Source organism: Toxotes jaculatrix, chromosome 22, assembly GCF_017976425.1.
Source record: "Toxotes jaculatrix isolate fToxJac2 chromosome 22, fToxJac2.pri, whole genome shotgun sequence".
NCBI lineage: Eukaryota > Metazoa > Chordata > Actinopteri > Toxotidae > Toxotes > Toxotes jaculatrix.
Genome location: NC_054415.1, coordinates 5,066,938 through 5,087,297, shown reverse-complemented (window position 1 = coordinate 5,087,297; position 20,360 = coordinate 5,066,938). Strand labels below are relative to the sequence as shown.

Genomic DNA, 20,360 nt, shown 5'->3' with positions numbered 1-20,360 from the left:
CTTTCAGAATTTTATATAAATTACGTTTATAAATTTAATGCTGTTTAATTTAGACAGATGCTTCAGTCTGTAGGATTACTTCGACCTTATATCATTGTGTATATAATTACTGTTAACTTTACTTTGTCTTTTTGTTAATATTATGTTTTAATTATTATTTATACAGCTACATTGCAATGCCCATCCCCAAATGGACTTTTAAAATACAGAACACAAACAAAATGGTACTGACAACCATAAAATAAATAAAAAGTGAAATATTGCCCTCAAACACTGTGAGATAGAAGTATGAAGGTAGGCGAAATTCAACTATTTGAAATCTAAAACATCTGTCCAATAGATTTACCACCCTGACATTTATCATTACCAGTATTCCAAAATTTTTAGGGCTCTAGAAAAGTTAAACATAAGAAATAGTATTCAAGACACATACAAAATATTATTTCCAATAAATTCATTTATTATGTTGTGGGACAACATTTACAAACCCTACTGTGCAAGTACAGCTGTTGCTGCGTTCTGAAAACAGCATGCCCTGAAAACATGACTAAATATCTCCTTTCTCACTATTATTAAAGACAACAAAAATCATCTTCCTCTCGTGCTGCAGTTGAAGGCATCATATAGCATTTTTCAGTGATTTCATTGATACATAAGGCAGTTAATGAATTTAGAGTTTGCACAAATGAAAAGCCTGCGGTTCAGCTCTGCAAAAATGCAAGCCGACAAAATACTTGATGATTAAAACATGTATTAAGGTTATGAAATCAGGTATATCCATTCATGTCATAGACTCTAGGAGAAAATCAACAGCTATTCACATAGTATTTGTTGACTGACTCAATGGGTATGGCCTTCTATCAAGGGGGAAAAAAATAATATTTACAAATATAACAAAATAACAGATTCATGGGATATTTTTCCATTAAACATTCAATTAATGTACAAACAGATTCTCAGTCACAGCATTCTAACAAGAGTAGAACAAAAGCACTTGTGGCATCATAAATTAACAATCTTCAATTTCCAACTACATATCATCTGATCTTGATGTTTAATTTGTTCAAATATGTTTAATCCAGGCTATTTACATGCATGTAGGCAATACCATACTTTACTGTGATTTTATTGCTATAACTTGTATTATATTTTCAAACACTAAAATATTCTCCCACAGCTTTATATCTGACATGAAGTGAGAGAACTAAAACATGGGAGATTCAAGTGAGAAGATTGTGTGAAAGTCTTTCAGTGTTGCATGAAAAGAGAGATGTCTGTGTGAAAGGCTTGAGGATAGTTGAAGGTGTTCATGGGTCAGAGGTTTCAATAACCCAACATCAGCAATAGTGATCAATCAACTGAAGAAAGAAATACAATCAGTGAATATACATTCAATTGCAGTGACTAGAGGAAAGCTACCCACTGTGAACTAAATGAAGACTAGGTCAGGATAAGGCTCTACAGGTCTGTATCATTCCTTATAAAATACCCAGAACAGTTTAAGAACTGAATGGAAAAACAAAACCCTGAAAGGAATGAAAGAACAATGTAAGCACAAGATTAAAATCAAGTTAAATCTGACACAATAATCTCGACATTAGGGCCTTTTTTTTTCCGCCCTAAAGATCAAGCGTTTATTAAACATGTTTGGACTGGTCTCTAACAGACAGAAATGTTTAATTATGGTTATAAAAAGGGTAATCTCCCTCAATGAATCCATAGTGGCTTGCATATTAAGGCTGCATGGCTAATGACTGTCATCCCAGTGTTTTGTTTAAACAATATATAAATTCACACATGAAGTTCATTGTCTTATCTAACATATATACTTGAATACCTATTATTTTTTGTAACAGCATAAATGGGATTCTAAGTAACATATCTTACACTGACAGCATTGTTTTCTCTGTGATCTTCTTCGCCTGGAATCATCTGGAAACTTGTGGTTAATTTCCACCTTTGTACTCTGGACTGTTTCTACGAGGGTCAAAGCAACAGGATGTCAAGTGGTTCTTTTATGATCTGAAGCCGCTCCTCCAACTCCGGTCCAGTCTTCACCATGAGGGGAGAAGAGGGTCGAAAATAAGGCTGAGCCTTCTCTTTTTACAGCCGCACTCTCAGTTCTCTACAAACCACTTTCCTCTTTCTTCACATTTATTTCATCTGTGATAATTCATTACTGGATGATTTCCACATAGTTAGCAGGATAGAGGCCTGTTTCTCCACCCTTGAGTCGGCCTTTGCACCAACCCTGATCATCTTCCTCACCAATTTTGGTAAATTCATCCCCTGAAAAAGCAAAAAAAAAATGATAAATACTAAATACAGAAAAGTGCTGGGATCTGAAATGACTGTATGAAGTCTTTCAGTCCATTTTCTACTATGTACCTGCTTTGAAGCTCAGCTCATCCTGCTCCTGTCCTTCATAGTCGTACAGGGCTTTGACGGGCACAGATACAACCGGAGAAGCCGGCTCGTCCTCAAATGGATTCCCATCCCCATTAGCGGCAAATGGGTTAACACCTGTGTCTTCATCTGACCAGTCTGGAGTCTTCTCCACAGTGCTGGAGCTGGATAGACAGACAAAACAGCCACTTAGAAACTGTATTTTCAGGGCCTCATACATGGACAGGGGCAATCCAGCATGCCATGTGTAAACAGGAACAAAAGTTCAACATTAGCAAAGTGAAAAACATAAATACAACACCAAGTACAGTCAAAACACACAAAAAGCCCTAATGCTTCTCCAAATCCACAGACAGCTTTGTGATTTATCCTGAAAACAACTATCAGTTCTAAATAAGTGGAAAACATGCTTTCGTATGGCATCAATTCTACAAGGCAAGTGTTTGTTTCAGGCAACATGATAAATGATTTAAAAGTTGCTTTGATGCCACTTTAAGATCAAAGGCTGAAAGTGAAAGTGCACATGATGCTGAGGTAAGGCAATGCAACAAAACAACATGACAACATGTCACAAGGCACAAGAAAAATACAGTAACAAGCAAGATAAATCATGTTTGTGAATGCATGATTGGAGTTTAACCTGAACGGCCAACAGAGGGAGCCACCTAAACGCCGGAGAGGACTCGACTTTGACAGACACAAAGCTGAGACACAGTAAATGCACACCAGCAGACACACAAATGATTTACAGTCAGACCTGTTAACAACTGCTACTGTTGACACTAGTTTGTTGAATTCTTATTTTAGTTGATTTACGCCAAAGAAAAAAAAAAAGCTGTATGATGTTTTCCTCACAGGCTGAATTCATTCATTTATATTTTAATTGTTTTGTTATGAATTTGTATTTCTATGTGCACTTGTTTTGATGTTATACAGTTATACCGTTAATTGTCTAGCAACCGTGAGAAAACTGATGACACACATGTGTAAGTGTGTCAATATTCAGATCTGACTGTAAGACAGAAACACATTGGAGTTCCCACAGATGAGACATGCGCCCCCATGCGCATCACATGTAATGCTCTGCAAGACATGGCACTGTTAGGAGTGACGGACAGACACACACTGGCTTTGTGTGCAATGCCATTCCAGTGACCGTGCAGAGCAACACAACAACCTGCCACCTGAAGGAGGAGAGAGGGATACAAGGAAGAAGGGAGCAAAGTAACTAAGATAAAGTAATAACAGGAGACGAGGAATGAACGGCGATCCACGGAGCAAAGATAGAAAATGAAAAGGCGGGAAGGTTGCGGGTGGGCGGAGTGTTTTCTCTTGTTCACCAACGTTTTTATTTCCTCTTTATTCACACTGTTGTGGTTGACTGTGGTCTGCTGCTCCACGGCCATTTCCTCTTCCTCATCCTCGTCATCTTCAAAGGGGTTCGAGCCCACTGGCGCTGTTTTAGTGGGCACAGTCAGGCTGACAACATGGGACACAGTGAGAGATGGGTTGTTGACATGAACACACAAATATGAATACACACCTGTGAACAAAGCAGGGCAAAGACGATGGCAAGGAAGCGTTTTTTCTACTGCAATGTTTGATATTCTGACCTATTACAACAGGAATACACAGTGATGCAACAGATACACAGTGTATGAGATGGAGACAAACCCTATGAGTGGAAATGTTCTATTAGTAGTTAGCATGTCATGCTTTAAAACAGCTGTAATCGAACAGGCCACTACAGTTGTGTTCTACGTTTTTTCTGTAAACATATGTGTATGTTGTGAACCGTTTTTTTTCTGCCTCTGTCTGAAATTAAAGACTCACTGTTTCAAAAATTACTGAGAATTTTGATTAAATCTCTCAGTACTATCACTGTAAACTGAAGATGAGCCACGCAAGGAAAGAAAAATAAGGGACTTGTAGGGCTAGATGAGCCAGTAATTATTGTACTTCTATGCAGTAATAAGAATGAGTGGCATCAACATGGTATTACCATCAGTGACCAAAACAACTGTTTTCAGACTAAACACAATTATCAACAGTAGACACCAAGACAACAGTCTGCCGTGTTTCTCACTTGAACGCTTCCGTTAAAACCCACAGTGACTACCCACAGACCACACCTCACAATTAATACAAAGTTAGAAAAACATTAAGAAGACACTTCCTGAGTGACACATCAAACACTTTTTCAGCTCTGAGTTGTGTAGACACAAAACCATTTTGAAAAAGTCACACGAGGGCAGTTTGCTTCCTACCATTGTGACTTTCCACATCAAGAAACAAGATTTGCACAAGACCTGTATCAGAGGAAACACAGGGTTTCTACTCCCTGTTTACAGAATTACTGGACCATGAACAGCAGTAGCTATCACTTGGCCCTCGAGAGCGTTAAGTGGAGAAATGTGAACGCCTTTGTTTGAACAGTCATGCCATGCTCTCTGAGTTGAGCCTGAGGAGTTACTACACCAAACACTGCTCTTGTAGGAATCTGGCATAATGTAACTTTGTATGGTTTCAGTCAACAAACAAACTTGACCTTATAACAAAACCTAAGTATTCAAGTAGCACTATTACCATCTTATGGTGTGGATGTAAAAACCACGCTCATTCAAGCTTTAGACTTCAAATGAGGGAAAACCCAGAAAGGGAAAAGATACGCTGATAAGAATGAGGGCTGGATTTCTGAAGCTGAAAAAAAAACTAGTGTAACCACAATCAAGATAAGTCACCAACCTTCACTGAGAAAGCTATTTTTTGACCTTAAGTCAGAGCCCTGTAACTACAGACAGATAGACATCTGAATCCAAATTGCATCACATTTACCCATACCACCATCGTGCACACACGAATACTACTCACACCCAAAGATGTAGGAAATGGCAGGGAAACAATGTGCTGTGTAAATGCTGGTTGGGGGAGCAGCACAGCATTCAACATTTTCAAGTTCAGAGGTCAAATGCTTTCCGCGCCTGACATTCCCTGTGTTGACTCCTCTGCACACTCCTCTCTCATGATTTCTGCATACACATTCACTGCTTCCCACTGATGTGAGGATAAAGGAAGACAGCAGGTGTTTGAACAATTAATTAAAGAAATCTCATTACCACAGTAAAAAGGAATGTGAGGAGTTAAGGCCAAGTGCTTTTCAAAAACTGCTCAGACACAGGCCAGGAAAGTCACAGCCAGGTGCACTTAATTCCTAATAATTATACCACAATAAATACAACACACACAGGAGCTCACGTCTTTCCAAATTAATCTCTGTATAAATGACTCTACAATGTGTTTGTTAATTTTTTAGCCATGATGATGGGTGTATGAAAAGTTTTGTGTTAATCAGCTGTTTGTTGCCGTTTCCATGAACCACTGTTATGTCCTTGGTGCTGTTGCCACAACACCAAAGACACATTTCTCTGCAGGGACAAATAACTTCTTATCTTATCTCAGCTTGGAAAGTTTACATCATATTATTAAAAACTGCCAATCAAACATCAAGTGGCTCTAAACTTTCCATTTTATGCAATTAGATCATTTGAAGGTTAAATACTTCATTATAGATCAATATTGGAAGACAACCAGGCTTTTGTTACTAACATTTGGTTTGAATCTCAAATTAGGTAGTGAATTATACGTTATCTCTCTTTGCTTTGATGGAGAGAGAAACAAATTAAGCCAGTGCAGGTGTTTCTGGGTTGAACAACATTAATCCAGCCTTCTTTGAACTTTCCAGTAGAAATGTTAATGGTAAGAATGTTTTGGTGTGTGAGTAATATTTCCACATTACTTTTGGCGTCCTTTCAGCTATGTACCAGCAGACTCCAGCCTCTCGGGGATGACTTCTTTCCCAACAAACCCTTAACAAAATGTTTACTGTTGCTATGGAAACGGCAGTGCAACTAGACGTCATCCCTGGAGCTTCCGTTATGCAACGTTTTACAAGCAGTCCTCGAGATGAAGACGCTGTGTGCGGTGGATTATCTCAGATGTGGTAAATTTGGATTGGGAGGACAGAGTGTGTGAGTGTGTCTGTGGGAGGGTGTGCAAGTGTGTGTGTGTGTGTGTGTGTGCATTAAGAGCAGATGCTCAGTTTCCTGCCTGTTTGTTAAGAGACAGAAAAAGTGAGTCAGTGAGTGATCGGATATCTACCTGCTGCTGGACTTGGAAGGCTGAACAGGCTGGTCTGACCCAGTCTGACTGATGCCGGTCAGTGTGACGCCCTCTGACGGCTTCTTCTTTTCTCGTCTGCTGAGGGTTCGGTTTAGGTCTATGGACCAGTCCTGGTAGACACACAGACAAACATTACAGTCAGATATTGCACCCTAGGACTGTGCCAGCTGAGCGGCTGAGTTTGGTTCGAAACATGCCTTGACAGCTAGTAGTGGGAGAACGTCTCACAGGCATGTGCACAGCAATATACACACACTTCAACACAGTCCACCAACCAGTGAAACATTTCTCAGGCTGTGACACTGACTCTGGATTTTGAAACTGTACATGCACATGTGTTTATACAGCACAGTGTAAGCCTGATAAAATGAGAGATATAACCATGTACAGTACCCATCACCTGTCGAAAGAAACACAGCACCAAGGGATTTCCCTTCCACCAGAGACTAAACATGACTAAACATGGCAGCATGATTTCAATCTTGTGTTGGAGCCAGACTCTCTAAAATAAAGTGCCGTAATTCAGACAGCAGTCATAAGTAATATATAATATGTTAAAGTAAGTGTGACCTCTAAACTTTCCAAAGTGCTTGTCTGACCCTCTGATTTATCAGGCCTCTCAAACTTTTAAAGATCAGTGGTGTTTCCGGTCTGGCTGATGACCTCTGACACTCTGTGTCTATGGTAGCATCATGTGACATACTGCAGGGTTCACATGGACAGCAATTATGAGGGGTCACTGAGGGGTCAGAGTTCCTCAGGCTCAACTCAGAGAGCATGGTCAGGTTTTAAAGAACAGAGTCAGAGCTGTGTTAATAGTGGTATAGAACGATTTTATGGATTCTGATATCCAGAAAAAGCTATGTTAACACCCCGCAGTTAACAGAAAAAGTCACACTTTTTCATGAACATACAGTACAACGGCAGAGATGGTGTCTGTGAGCACAACATGCATTTTTGTCTCATTATAAATCTTTGAAACTTGAATGCAAGATACATAAACAACCACCTCAAACACACACACACAAATGGAAGCAGTAAGGAGTGAGGGTGTCAGTGTTAAAAAAAGCATCTCCCCCCATGGCTGCTGTGACAGAACAGCCCTCCCATGCAGAACTCACTACAATGGACCTTCTCTTAAAGGAGCGAGGACGGGACCAGTCCAAATTCTGTCAGACATGGGGAAAGGGAAGCAGGTGTAGAACAGGGTTAATGCGAACAACAAAGTCTAATCCTAAAACTGTAGCATAAACACTATAAGCTGCAAAAATGTTAGTTTGTGAATGTAGCAGTGAGCTAAACCTGCTAATTATTTCAGGAATTACTTCCAACTTCATTAAACAGCTACATGGACAAAACAGCCAAGAGCTTGCAGAAGTAATTCAGATATGAGCATGCAATGTTGTAGTTTCTTGTGGATATCTACACTGCTGAAGCTGTGCGACAGGTTATGTCTGGGCGTATTTTGCAACAGATAAGATTTAATTCCCTCTATAAAAAAGTCTTCTAAAAACCAAGCAGTTCTCAGAAAGAAAAACAGCCTATAATGACTGAAGTGGAAGAAGACGCCCCACTGGAACAGTCATGCCTGCAAGAGCCGTCAACAGCACTATAAATTGTAGCATAGCAAGCACATGCAGCTTTTCTTTGTCTTCCCATCCTTTTTCTTATTTCACCTCCTGTGGAGAAGATGACATAAACTACTGTACATCTATCTCACTGCCACTCTGACAGCTGAGGATAGATTTACTTCCACCCCTGCTGCCAAACAGTACACTTCAATGACAAAAATAACACTAGGTTATGCTGGAACTTTATGGCAGTGCTGCCCTTGGAAGGTTTATTACCTAAAACATTTTTTCAGTATCACATATTACTCCATTTCTCTCGTCTTCCTGAATCCTCCTGGTTCTCACAGTTGAGCCACAGAGAGCACCAATGGTCTTTAAGAGGACATGCAAGGCATCTCCGGATAAATAAAGACTTCAATTCATTCATAAGTACCCTATTAAATAATATATAAGGACTATTAGTATGTAATCATCTTATATAGTCAGCAACAACAACAATACTCCCTTAAGAATTCCACCGATAACATAAATCCAGGGTCTAAGCTGTAGTACCTCAAACTGGGGCCAGTTCATTGGCATGCCAGGGCCGTGATTGGATCGGAACCATTTCAGGTCCTCTTCAGCATCAGTAGCAGAGATTGTGTCTTCCAGCGTGTGGTAGATTGTCTGGAATCTATGGTGACGATACAGTACAGGAAATACATTATTTTATGAGTAATTAATTAAATCTTTAAGAGACATGTTGTCTGACAATGTCTGACCTGTGATTGGTCGAGAGGTCCAGGTGCTGTTTGACCTCCAGCAGAAGCTCTTTGAAAAAGCGAATGCGTTTGTCTTCAAACTGCTGCCACTGTTCAAATGCCTGCTCCATGTTCTCCATGTACTGAGGAGTCAACTTGTCAAGCTCTTCAAGGGACTTCTCATAGCGTTCCTTTGTCTGGAAGAAAAGTATGATGGAGATAACATATTAAATAAAATGAATTTGTATTCTCATAATACTGATAGATACAGATACAGTAAATAGAAACTGATCTTCGTCTAAAACATTCATACATTGTCAGTAATGGAAAAAGAAAAGAGAATTGTCCCATGATGCTCCATCCCTCTCTCCTGGGAGCCCTACCTTCTGCACCTCCTGCTGACACTTCTCCACCTTTTCCTGGAGCTTCTTCTGGGCTTCGGGGTTGTTGTTGCTCTCTAGTTTGCTGTTGGTCTCCCTGCTGGCTGCCAGCTTCTCCTCTTTGCACGCAGAATGGTAAGATTTCTTCATTGTCTCCACCTGTGGATTCCATTTATCATTAATATTATCAGTAAACCGAGATAAAGGAAAAAGAATCTAGTGCTAAAATTGATTAGGTCTAAAAATTAATCCAAAAACCTTGTTCCTTAAACCAGTATCTGTTCTAGTTCTAGTATGTTCTAGTCCAGGGGTCGGCAACCTTTTTTATCAAAAGAGCCACTTTGTGCCCCCCCGGAGCCGCAAAAAATTACAGTATAGTTAGTGGTATAGTTTCTCGCTACATATCAAGCACACTGGTAAGCCAGCGTCATTGGCTCCAGAGCCGCAGGTTGCCGACCCCTGTTCTAGTCTGTCTCAAAATGTGTTTTCTTATTTTTATCCAAAAGGTATTTTCTAAAAAGTCATCATCTTATTAAATATATCCAATATGTGCATGACTGTTGCTGCCGTTTTTAAGGAACTCTTTGAGTGAGTTTGACTGATGCTATTCTGTCTGACTCCATAAAACTTAACTTTTTATATTGTTTTATATTTCTAGGATCATTACAACCGATTTCCTACTCTGACACAGTTCCTAATTTGAGGCCCCAGACACATGGATGTTGGAGTGAATGAATAACCTGGATGAAACTTTACATATAGTAACCAGCACATGTGTGGAAGGGAACATGTGAACACTGATGACTGTTATGTTTTATATGTGATGCATTTATGACATGAGGAATCAGCCACTCCTGTGTCACTTTGTTTATATTTAAACTCCAACAGATAAGAATTAAGGAAGCAAACTCATCCAACCTGATTCTATTTGAGGAGTGTCAGTGTAACTTGGGCCAAGGCCAGAGCAGCCATGTCCCACTTGAACAAACACCATGGACGTAAGGAGAGGAAACTTAGAAATAGGATAGAAAAACCCTAAGGACAATTTGTGTAATAATGTGTCCATGTAAATAGTTGTCGCTGAACTTGTTCTGTATGTCTGAACAAATTTTAATCTGAGTTCCTTTAAAATACGCATATATCTATTAATCTCAATACACTATTATTTCTAGCTGAGCTGGTGTGGAATGACTCGCTTATCATTGACATACTGCCTACGTTACTCATGTCAGCTGCTCATTTTCTAGACCAGCTAATTAGCCTAATTTCCTCTTGGCCCTCCACCACTTGTCCGTGTCTGTCTAGTCAATCAATAAATCACTATGGCTACAAAACTGTATTGTTCTGTCTCTGCTCAATGACAAGGCCAGGATGTCACCACCCCAACGTGGTGACATCACACACACAGGAAGTGGGGGAAAGGAGCCTGAAGGTTGCAAAATGCTCAGCGGGTTGGAACACACAAAGATTTGCATGTGCATAAGAGCACGCACAGAAACAGAAAGGAATGTGAGCGCTGCCAAGTAAACAGGCTGCTAAAATGAAAGCAGTAGTAGGGAAATACATTGACCTTATTTTGAACTAAGAGATGCCAGTTCCCCCCTGCAGGCCCTCAGCGTTTCCTTCCCTTCCACTGACAATCAAAGACTGAAAGGATAATTGCCTGCCACCTTGGCACACTCTGACTGATGTTTGGCAACCGCTTCCTATTCAAAATCTGCACTGAGAGATTTCACTGGTCCCTGTGCTCTTTTGTTGTTTAGTAAGCAGGTAGTCATGGAGAGAAAAGGCACAATGGTGAGTCAGTAATATGTGATCATGTGAAATGAAGGGTAAAATTAATGATTATGGCTGTAATCAGTCAGCTTAAAATCGATTTGCTGGTGTTATCTGCTTACATGTTTACAGTTTTAAACACAGCTGAGGGAAATTACACATTACAATCTAAAGCTAAACTACATATTATTCTATTCAAGTATCCTATAAGTTCATAAGGAGTCTGAAATCCACACCTCTTTGAGTTTCTTGGCCCAGGGTTTCTGAGCCTTGCGGAAGCCGTCCTCAGCCTCTTTAGTCTCTTTAAAGCCGCCGATCATCTGTTTGTGGTAGGAGTCTCTCTGCCAGTTCTTTAGCTTTTCGTAGTCTTCTGCCATCAGTGCTGCTTTCACCTCCATGTGGAGCTCACTCACCTTCTCCGCCTCTGTGCACAGAGCAGACCACGCCCGCTCCAGTGAACCGTACTGAGGACCTGGGGCAAGAGTTATTCAATTGTCAGTGTTTTCCCACTGATGTAAATGCATTAATAATATTTTGCATCAAAGAGCACAATCAATTAAATGCAGGTGCAAAACAAGTGTTTTTTTTTTTTACCTTTCTCTATGAGTTGCCGCCAGCGCTTGCCCCATTCTGTGAGCTGCTGTGCGTACGCCTTTTCAATACGTGCCCGCTCATGAAGACAGTTCATCAGATCGTTACAGAGCCGATTGCCATCGTCTACCCTTTTCACTGTACGCTTGTAGTTACCAACCTGAGAACGAGCAACAGAGACAGGGAGGTAAGAAAAGGAGGTAGGAAATACATGGGAAATGGGGAAGTGTGGGTGAATTTCTGCGTCTCACCTCCCAGAAGCTGTCACTGGAGACGTCGACCATGGAGTCATCGTAGGAGCCTGACATCGCTGCTGCCCTAAGTTACACTCAGTGTTTAGGGCCTGGAAAAACACAAAAAGGCATAGAGAGTGTCAGCATAACTGAATGTGACAAACCTCTCCACTAAGTCAAAAACACACAGTTACACTGAACTGGCATATCTACAAACAATAATTTCTTGTGCTGAAAAAGTGTAAATGGCCTCATACCAGACATTTTTAGTGAAGAAATCTCAGGTATTACACCTGTAAAATATTAATACTAATCATTTTAATACTAACTTTGATTTAATATTGATAATCTCTTATTGCTATATTCATTTATCAAGTGAAAAGTAACACTGAAAAATTATGTGACTGGCATATTTGTCTCTAATTCATATCATTCAAATATTGAAAAAAATAAAGTACAATGTTCAGGTAATTCAAACAGTAATTTATAAATGAACTAAAAAAAGGAAAGTTCAATTGAAAATCAGTTGCAGCTGATGCTTTAACAGGGTTGTAATTTGATTAGGTTGAAACTTGAAGGGACACTTTCTGTGAAATTGAAATCAATTAAAAATTGGAACAAAACCTAAATGTATTATAAAACGTATACACGCATATATAAAATATACATACATATTATCAAGGTGAATTTTGAGCTTTTTCTGGTCTGGTAAAGTTCTGCTGAAAGTTGAGGTGCTGAATATGTACAGCAAAGAGGAAGGGAAACACATCTTTTCCTCAGTCCGTTAAACACTTGATCTCTGTACGTGTACAATGAAACCAACAGCTGACAGACAACCACATAAAGCCAACATCATCATTCTGTCACAACAACATTCCTCAGAGACTACGGCACTAGATCAGACACAAGAGGGTGGATGCTTTGAGTAAGAAATAGTTCAGAAGAGTGGATGAAGTGGAAGGGGAGAGCGAGTGAAAGCGTGTGATCTGGTTTGATAATCGGGGGCAGCAGGTGGGTGTTTTCTTCCATTTCTATAACACCACCACCCTCCACAAATGACAAGCTCAAACCGCAGTGTTTGCTGGCAGAACACAGAGTCTCAACTGAACGACGTGTTCAGCTGAAAGAAAAACTGTCGAGAAGCACACAGTGGGCAGCTTCCGTTTCCTTCAGACTGGTTCGACAGACTCTCCTCTGTTACTCTCCTCTCCCCTTCTTCTGTCCTCACGTCCATCATTTCAGACTCAACAGCCCCCCAAACAGTCTCTCTTTATTCATCCCCTCATTCCTCTCCTCCATCCTCTTCCTCTCTGCTCATTTTTTCATTCCTCTCCTCCCCATCAGCCTGGAGCCTCTCCTCCTCTCCCTGCAGTGTTCAGGCCTCGTATCTCTTGTAACCAAATACATTCAGATTACGGTTACGTCCAGCTGAGACAGGCTGCAGTCGACACCTTGCATCAGAGTGCAAATGCTTCTCAAGTCACCTCAGTAGATCGTATTTTACTTTCCAGCTCACATTCGATTGCATCTCTGAGAAAACTGCAACCATTACTAGGAATGGAAAAACTTAGTGCTCAAAAGAATTAAAACAGTTGTCATTATTTTTTTACACATAAATACTACTATTAGATACTAAATTATAAATTGATTGATTGACTGATAGATTTATGGCATAACAATAAACTTCGGAAAATTACATTTTACAATTCAAAATGTATACATGGTAGGTAGTGTTTATCACTGCAAAATTCTGTTTTAAAATTCCTGTTAAATGTTAAAACAGAACTTATAGCTTCATGCTGGGAAATAAACTTTATAATAAAACTTAAACAATAAAAAACCCAAATAAGAAATTTTATTCTATATATTTCATGTCTCCATATGGCTTTCTTATTAGATCTTGTTTCCTCAAAGTATTTGCGTGCACTCATACCTAAAATATATTTAGAGTCAGGAGTGGTTCCCTAATTTTCAGCCTGAGTTTCAGTCTGTGACATCGAAAACTGCTTTTCTGTTGTTAAAAATAATCACAGTTGAATAAGGGCCCAATGAAACCACCCCATCCCTCTTTCTACATGTCTCACTTATCTCTGTTTTGTTTTTCAGAGTGGTCTGAGAGTCAGACACAGTCATTTAAACGTGATATCTCACAAAATTCCCAACCCTAATTCTGAGCTGTCCACTTGTTATCGGAACACACAAGATGCATTTAAGAGCCGAGTGTGAGCAGGGCCTCTTTAAGTTTGGTAAGACAGCGGGAGGATGAGTGTTGTTGCTCTGTGTGTGTGTGTGTGTGTGTGTGTGTGTGTGTTTGTGTGTTGCTTAACGGTCAGTGGCCCGTGCCCTCCGGGGCAGGACTTGGACAGAGGGGAGTATTGTGATCACCGCAGGCTGAGGAGGCAAATGAACAATCCTCCCTTTAACTGTTTTGTGTTTGTAGTTTACAATCAGTTCAGTCACACAGCCAAACACACACACACACACACACAACCACACCAACAGATGTCGTCTATCACTATTTCTCGACACAAAACAGATGTTTAATTTTACTCAACTTCCTCATGACGACAGCCTTGATAACAGTCACAAACGTGTGTAGAGCATCTTGTACACATCAAAACCTACAGTAATTACATAATATTTTTGACTTAGTGGCTTCACATTCTTAATGTGATGATCCTTTTTATAAAACAAGCGCTTGAAATTAAATATTTATACAACACAAGAGATGAATAACAAGATAACTGAGAAAATAAATCATAATCTGGATGTAATGGTCATGCAAAGAACAATTTGCACAAATAAAGATGAAATCTCCTATCAGAGTATGAAGATTATATATTAGCCAGACAGGTGTTGTCATCTCACCCCTTCTGCCTTTTCCCTGCCAGCTGTCTATATTCTTCATTCACCAATCACTATTGCAGCACAAGAGAGGGACACATGGAACAAGCCACAAATATCTACTCTAAACATGGCAACAAGTGGTCTGACATGAAACCGCAGCAGCATGAAATACTGCATGTGTACATCCCTTTAGTCATGTAAAGGCAGGGCTCACACTGACAGAATCAATACAACACAATACATATGACCAAAGACCCAGATTCCATTTATGCAATACTGATGAGTTATGGTGGTTTTAGAATATATTTACACACTCAAACATTTTGAGAAACAATCAACGTTGTGTACATAATAAACTAAATGTTACACAGCCATTAAAACAAACAATACCATGGAATTCCAGATAGTTTCTCATCTCATATAGTGATACTGACCTAGAAATGGTTTTCTAACCAACTGGTCCTAATGACTAGATTTTAAACCAAAACATGAACAGAGGTGAATGTAAAATATCCTTGCATAGCTAAAATAATCTCATACTACAGAGGTGTAATGGGAATTCCTTCATCACAAAAGCTCATTCCTTGGTCTGATACAAACAGGAACAAACGCCTGCACACCCTTGGCTCTGTAGGACATGGGGGGGGGGGGGGGGGGGGGGGGGGGGCTGTGTTAAACAATTGAACGCGGCTCGACCCAGAACTGTAAACAATGCTGTTGACTAAGCTGAGGTCTGAAGTCCACTCAATCTGTCACTCTGCAGGAGAATGCTGGAAAATTCAACACTGTGTGCTGCTATGCACAAGCAAAGAAAACACATGGGAATGAGAAGAGTATGTCGACAGTGTGATATGGATTTACTACTATTTGGCACCATGTTATTGTCATCTAAATATGAAGTGACAAATAAATACAGGAGACAGTGTTGTGGAAACAAATGCATGATTTCATCAAAGCTGCAGAAACTTGGCTGAATTAGTTCTTAGATTACAGGCTGAGAGATTACGTAACCAAACACAACAATGATATCCACCAACGGCTGATAAGTAAACGTACAGAACATGCTGGAATTTGGCTGCTGACAACAGTATCAAGATAGAAGTGAACAAATGCATTCCTCAATGCTACCATGCCTAAAATGAATCTTGGCAAGTTGAGCAAGTTCCCACACTCATTTCTCATCAAACCCATTTTACACACACACACACACAAACTTGGATCCTAACTTGCGCAGATGAGTCTGACTTAGCTCTATTAAAGCATAAGGAGGGTTAACAATTATCAGTAGGCTGCTGATTTGTGAATGGTGATTCAGAGAACAGCAGCTGCCCACAACCAGTGGCCAGCTAAAGGGGTGTGGGATGGGCGTGCAGAGAGTGAGACAGCAAAAGAAAAAGATGACCATGTGTGTTATTAAAAGCCCATGAACGCTGGACCTGAGTCACGTCTAACCAACAGACATGAGATCTAAGTGACCTTTACAACCCGTCCAGGGAGGGGAAAATTCAAGGTATATGAAGAAGACATATCTTAAGGACGAGACCAGCTATGCAATAGATGCCAGATAAAATTCATCTTGTGTGTACAGGAGTATATTCATTCCCACAAAACACCAGCAAACTGTCTATTCACCCCGTGTTTATGTTTCTCAGAGTGCTCTGGGGGTTGTCACACAGAAACAGCGTCATGAACAGAGCTGAGGAGCAGGAAACAACAGGATACACAGAGCAGGGAGATGAGCGCATACACAGCTGACAGGCACATGCATGCCTGCCCTAAAGCTGCAAGTGTTTATGTTGGTGAGTGAAAAATATAATCAGAGTGCCAGGAGACCAACCTGAGCTGTCACAGACACAGAAATCATAAATCACCTTTTTCAAAGCATGTTTGACCCACAGGAAGGATTGTGTTTGTTAGATCTGGGAGGTTATAATCAGACCAATCACTTCAGGCCAAACTCCAAAGTGTGTATAGCGAGGACATTACCACATTAATGTCGCACAATCTCAACAATTCATTCTGCCTCTACCAGGATCAGTAACTGCTGGAGAAGGGAAATGTGTGCAGTAAGTGGAGTTATCCTGAGGGCTCCCGTGTCATATTTTGTTTCCTGGTAAATATTGAGACCTCCCAGTCTTGTCTGCCTGATTGTCAGTGTAAGCAATAACCCACAGCTTACATCTTTTGTCTAAATGAAAACATGACTTCCTTTGCAAGAGTTTTAAATACATGTTGCTTTCTTTGTAGCTGTTTTAATGGTTCAGGAAAAAAAACTATGGGCCACAACTGATCAGTTAGGCACATCTGCTGAGCATAAAGGGCTGAGGAAATCAGTCATTTAAAATAAGCAAGTTGAATAAGTACGCTTCAGCATTTTCTGACATTTAAAGAACAGACGATTAATCCAGGAAATGATTAGCAGATTAATCCATAATGAAAATAACAGTTACAGCCATCAGTACAAATGCTAATCAATAAGACTCCAGGACAAGAGTGTGATTAAATAAAAAGCAAGCTGAAAACATCCACTAAGTTAGTGCTCTACTTTGCCAAAGTCCTTATGTTTTAATCACATGAAAATTGCTTATCTGAGCACAGGTGATTTTTTTTTCTGTCGCTTTCCATTTCCTTCTTTTGTTGCATCAAACGCCTGCAATATCTCACAGGCGGAGAGTGCAGCTGAGCTGATCTATCCCCTCAATATTGCAGTTCCACAGCAGGACATTGCTAAATCCCAACTGGGCTTTGAGAGAAAAAATACAATCATTCCTTTGCTTCTTTCTCTCTTGCTGCACATAAGCTTGAAGGTCAGAAGTTTCCATGGCCATTGCAGGTTATGACCTTGATTTTATTTCCCTGGCAGTCAATCACCTCTGCCCTCCTTCTTCATGTGAGCTCAACAGCTGCAAAGGACTGCTGATCTTACGGGATTACGGCCTTTTAAATGTAGAATCCCTCCATTACAGAATCTCACCTATTCAGCCTTTAAAGAGATCACAGACAGAGCTTTACACTACAGCTAAGATGCTCCAAAACACAAGACAATGAAACTGTTGGTCCATCAACACCAGGTCATTTATAGCATCGGTATAAGTGACCAGTCCTCCTGCTCAACAAACCTTTGCTCCATGGTCAGGGAAAAACAATGGCATTTGTTCCACACTTTCAGGCATTTTCCACTGGACACGCCAGCAGCATGGAGAGGAACATAATGGAGGGAAATTCAGCATTACATGACAGGGAAGGGGAGATCCTTATGTCACTGACGGGCGATTTCTGCAGTTTTTCCTGTGGAAGCCCCTGCCCTGAGCATGCAGTACGGTCCCATGTGATGCATTTAAAGCTGCAGACTTTTCAGGAAAGTGCTGTGAAAGCAATTCATCAGCTAACCCTTTGACCTTTAAAGTTATGTTTTGTATACATTAATAATTTTCTCACAAAGACAGTAATTACAGAAGGTCACCCTTCTACAATTATTTGCAGTATTTACAATAACTGAATGGTATGTGAATAAAGAATACAATATTTGTAATACCAACGGGACTCACCAAGGCTATAGGAATTACAGGATTAATTCTGATGGACAACAGCTTCACTGTTTCATGTGTACTCTTGGAGAATAAAGGTCCATCTAACTGGGGAGCAGTGCCTTCAGCCTAAATTGGAATACCCATTCTAAGTTTAACTCGGTTCTGTGACGGAGCAATCTGTTCACACATCCCCTCTGAAAAAAGGAACCAGCTGCTTTTTCACAGAGCTTTCACTACTGCTTTAACCTGACAACATTACTCCTCATACAAACACAAACCACATAGATATAAAACCTCCTTAGTGTCACTAAGCATGACTGTGATGACTGATAACTTCCACTGATTCATTATAATATCATAAGTATTGGCTCTCTGTCATCCTCGGGGCACAGGCCAGGTTCCGTGTTCCCTGCTTCACGTGATTAATGACCTCGTGTTGACAAGGATCTTACTGTATAAGACCAAAATCTTACAGACACCAACGCCCTAAGACTATTAAGGCAGCTAATATTTCTCTGTCTGTAAATGTAACTTGGGTCAAATGAGCAGTACAGGAGTCAGTACTGAATTTGGCAGCTTGCTGCCACTGCGCAAAACGCAACACTGCCTGGACTGAGCCCGGAGCATGGACCGCTACGAAAATTCATCAGAATCTGAACCTGCTTTCTCCACAGAAAATGATAAAAAATTACCTAACGTGGTGACCACTGCATGAGGGATGATAAGACATGGACCAGGACGTTATCTTTTCTTGCGAAACCTGCCCCGCCCTTCAACACTCCAGGCAATGAAACACTAGTGTGTCCCGGCGAAAACTAGACAGCTGGTGTAACTTACATGAAGTAACCTGGTTCATAACCTCCTAAAGTCCGACATTAATTACAGTGCCATTTTGTCAGCTATGACCTAGCGGTGCTAGCTTAAGTCTTTGGACTTTTAATACCCTGAAATGCCCAAGTTAGTCCAGCCGTGTTACAGACATAGTTAATGGCGAACTAGTTAAACTTCTGTTTTACATCTTATTACGCATGTGAAATACTTCAAGCACAGCCATTATTGTAGCTTAATTAAATCATTTTAAGTTTTCATATCCAATTCAGTATCAGCCTCCTCTCATCGGGAAGTAACTTAACTTTAACGTTAGCGCCCTAGCTCTAATGTTAGCGAATTAGCCACTGCGCTTTAAGGAAAAAGTTAAAATGTACAAAGCAAACGTCTCAGTGTAAACTTACCTGAAACGGGCTTACTCCTCTTGAGGGTTTAAGTTTAACAGAAGAATTAACTCTCTTCTTGGTGCCAATTCACAAATCTTTTCGCCCGTTTTTCTGCTCAGCAGCGGCACCATCGAACGACTGACTGACACCACCGTCAGTTAGCCACACTGCGGCACCACACATCCGGTTGGGATTTTCAAAATAAGACCGATGACGAGGGACTGCACTTCGTTGACGCAGTACAAAGTATCAGGGGTTACAGTTTTGAGGTATTTGGACTTGAACTGAGTATTACCATGTTCTGCTACTTAACACTTCCTCGCTACTACATCTCGGAGGGAGATACATTTAGTTGAAAATATTTCTGTACTTTTATTTAAGTAAGGTTTTGAATACAGCTTTTACTAGTATCAAGTTCTCGGATTATTTCTACATTGTTGTGTGGACACAATTACATAAATATAGGATATGAAGTAATATAGGAAGTAACGAAATACCAGGGAATATCTGAGAGTATTTCACAAAGATAATAACATAGTTACTAATTGAATATAACTTGACATAACTTCACTATAATCGAATACCTCTTAAGTCACCTAATCAAATGCATACTAAACAACATGAAATCCAGCCTGGTAATTTCACTAAGTCTCTTTAAGCAGTATAATGAGGGCTCCACTATGAAGTGTCAAACGTGGGCCAAAACCTTTATTTCGATACAACCAGATTTCCGATCTTGCGCTATTTAAGACCGAGTGGCTTTATTCAACCTACGGAGAGGCGCGCCTGTCTGACGTCACATCCCTTGAAAACTTTTTTTGGTCACTTTATCCAGAGGCACCCTGAATGGTTCCCAACAGGAGGTCTGAGGACCTCAAGGAGCCTTGGAGAGG

General features: G+C 40.3%; 1 protein-coding gene across 5 annotated transcripts; it reads right to left on the bottom strand.

Annotated features, from left to right (window-relative positions):
* Positions 1-439: 439 nt before the first annotated feature.
* Positions 440-19,642, bottom strand: pacsin2 (protein kinase C and casein kinase substrate in neurons 2). 5 transcript variants are annotated; one of them, XM_041030649.1, is made up of 12 exons: positions 19,486-19,642; positions 11,895-11,986; positions 11,647-11,803; positions 11,289-11,524; positions 9,280-9,435; positions 8,918-9,093; positions 8,709-8,829; positions 7,707-7,754; positions 6,565-6,695; positions 3,751-3,885; positions 2,389-2,570; positions 440-2,289 (listed from the first exon to the last, which is right to left on the bottom strand). In XM_041030649.1, the coding sequence occupies exons 2-12, from the start codon at positions 11,949-11,951 to the stop codon at positions 2,177-2,179; spliced, it is 1,512 nt and encodes a 503-aa protein (XP_040886583.1). In that variant the 5' UTR covers positions 11,952-11,986; positions 19,486-19,642; the 3' UTR covers positions 440-2,176. The 5 variants fall into 5 exon arrangements, with proteins under 5 accessions (XP_040886583.1, XP_040886585.1, XP_040886587.1 ...); XM_041030651.1 differs by lacking the exon at positions 19,486-19,642 and adding an exon at positions 12,548-12,660; XM_041030653.1 differs by lacking the exon at positions 3,751-3,885.
* Between the last annotated feature and the right edge of the window lie 718 nt (positions 19,643-20,360).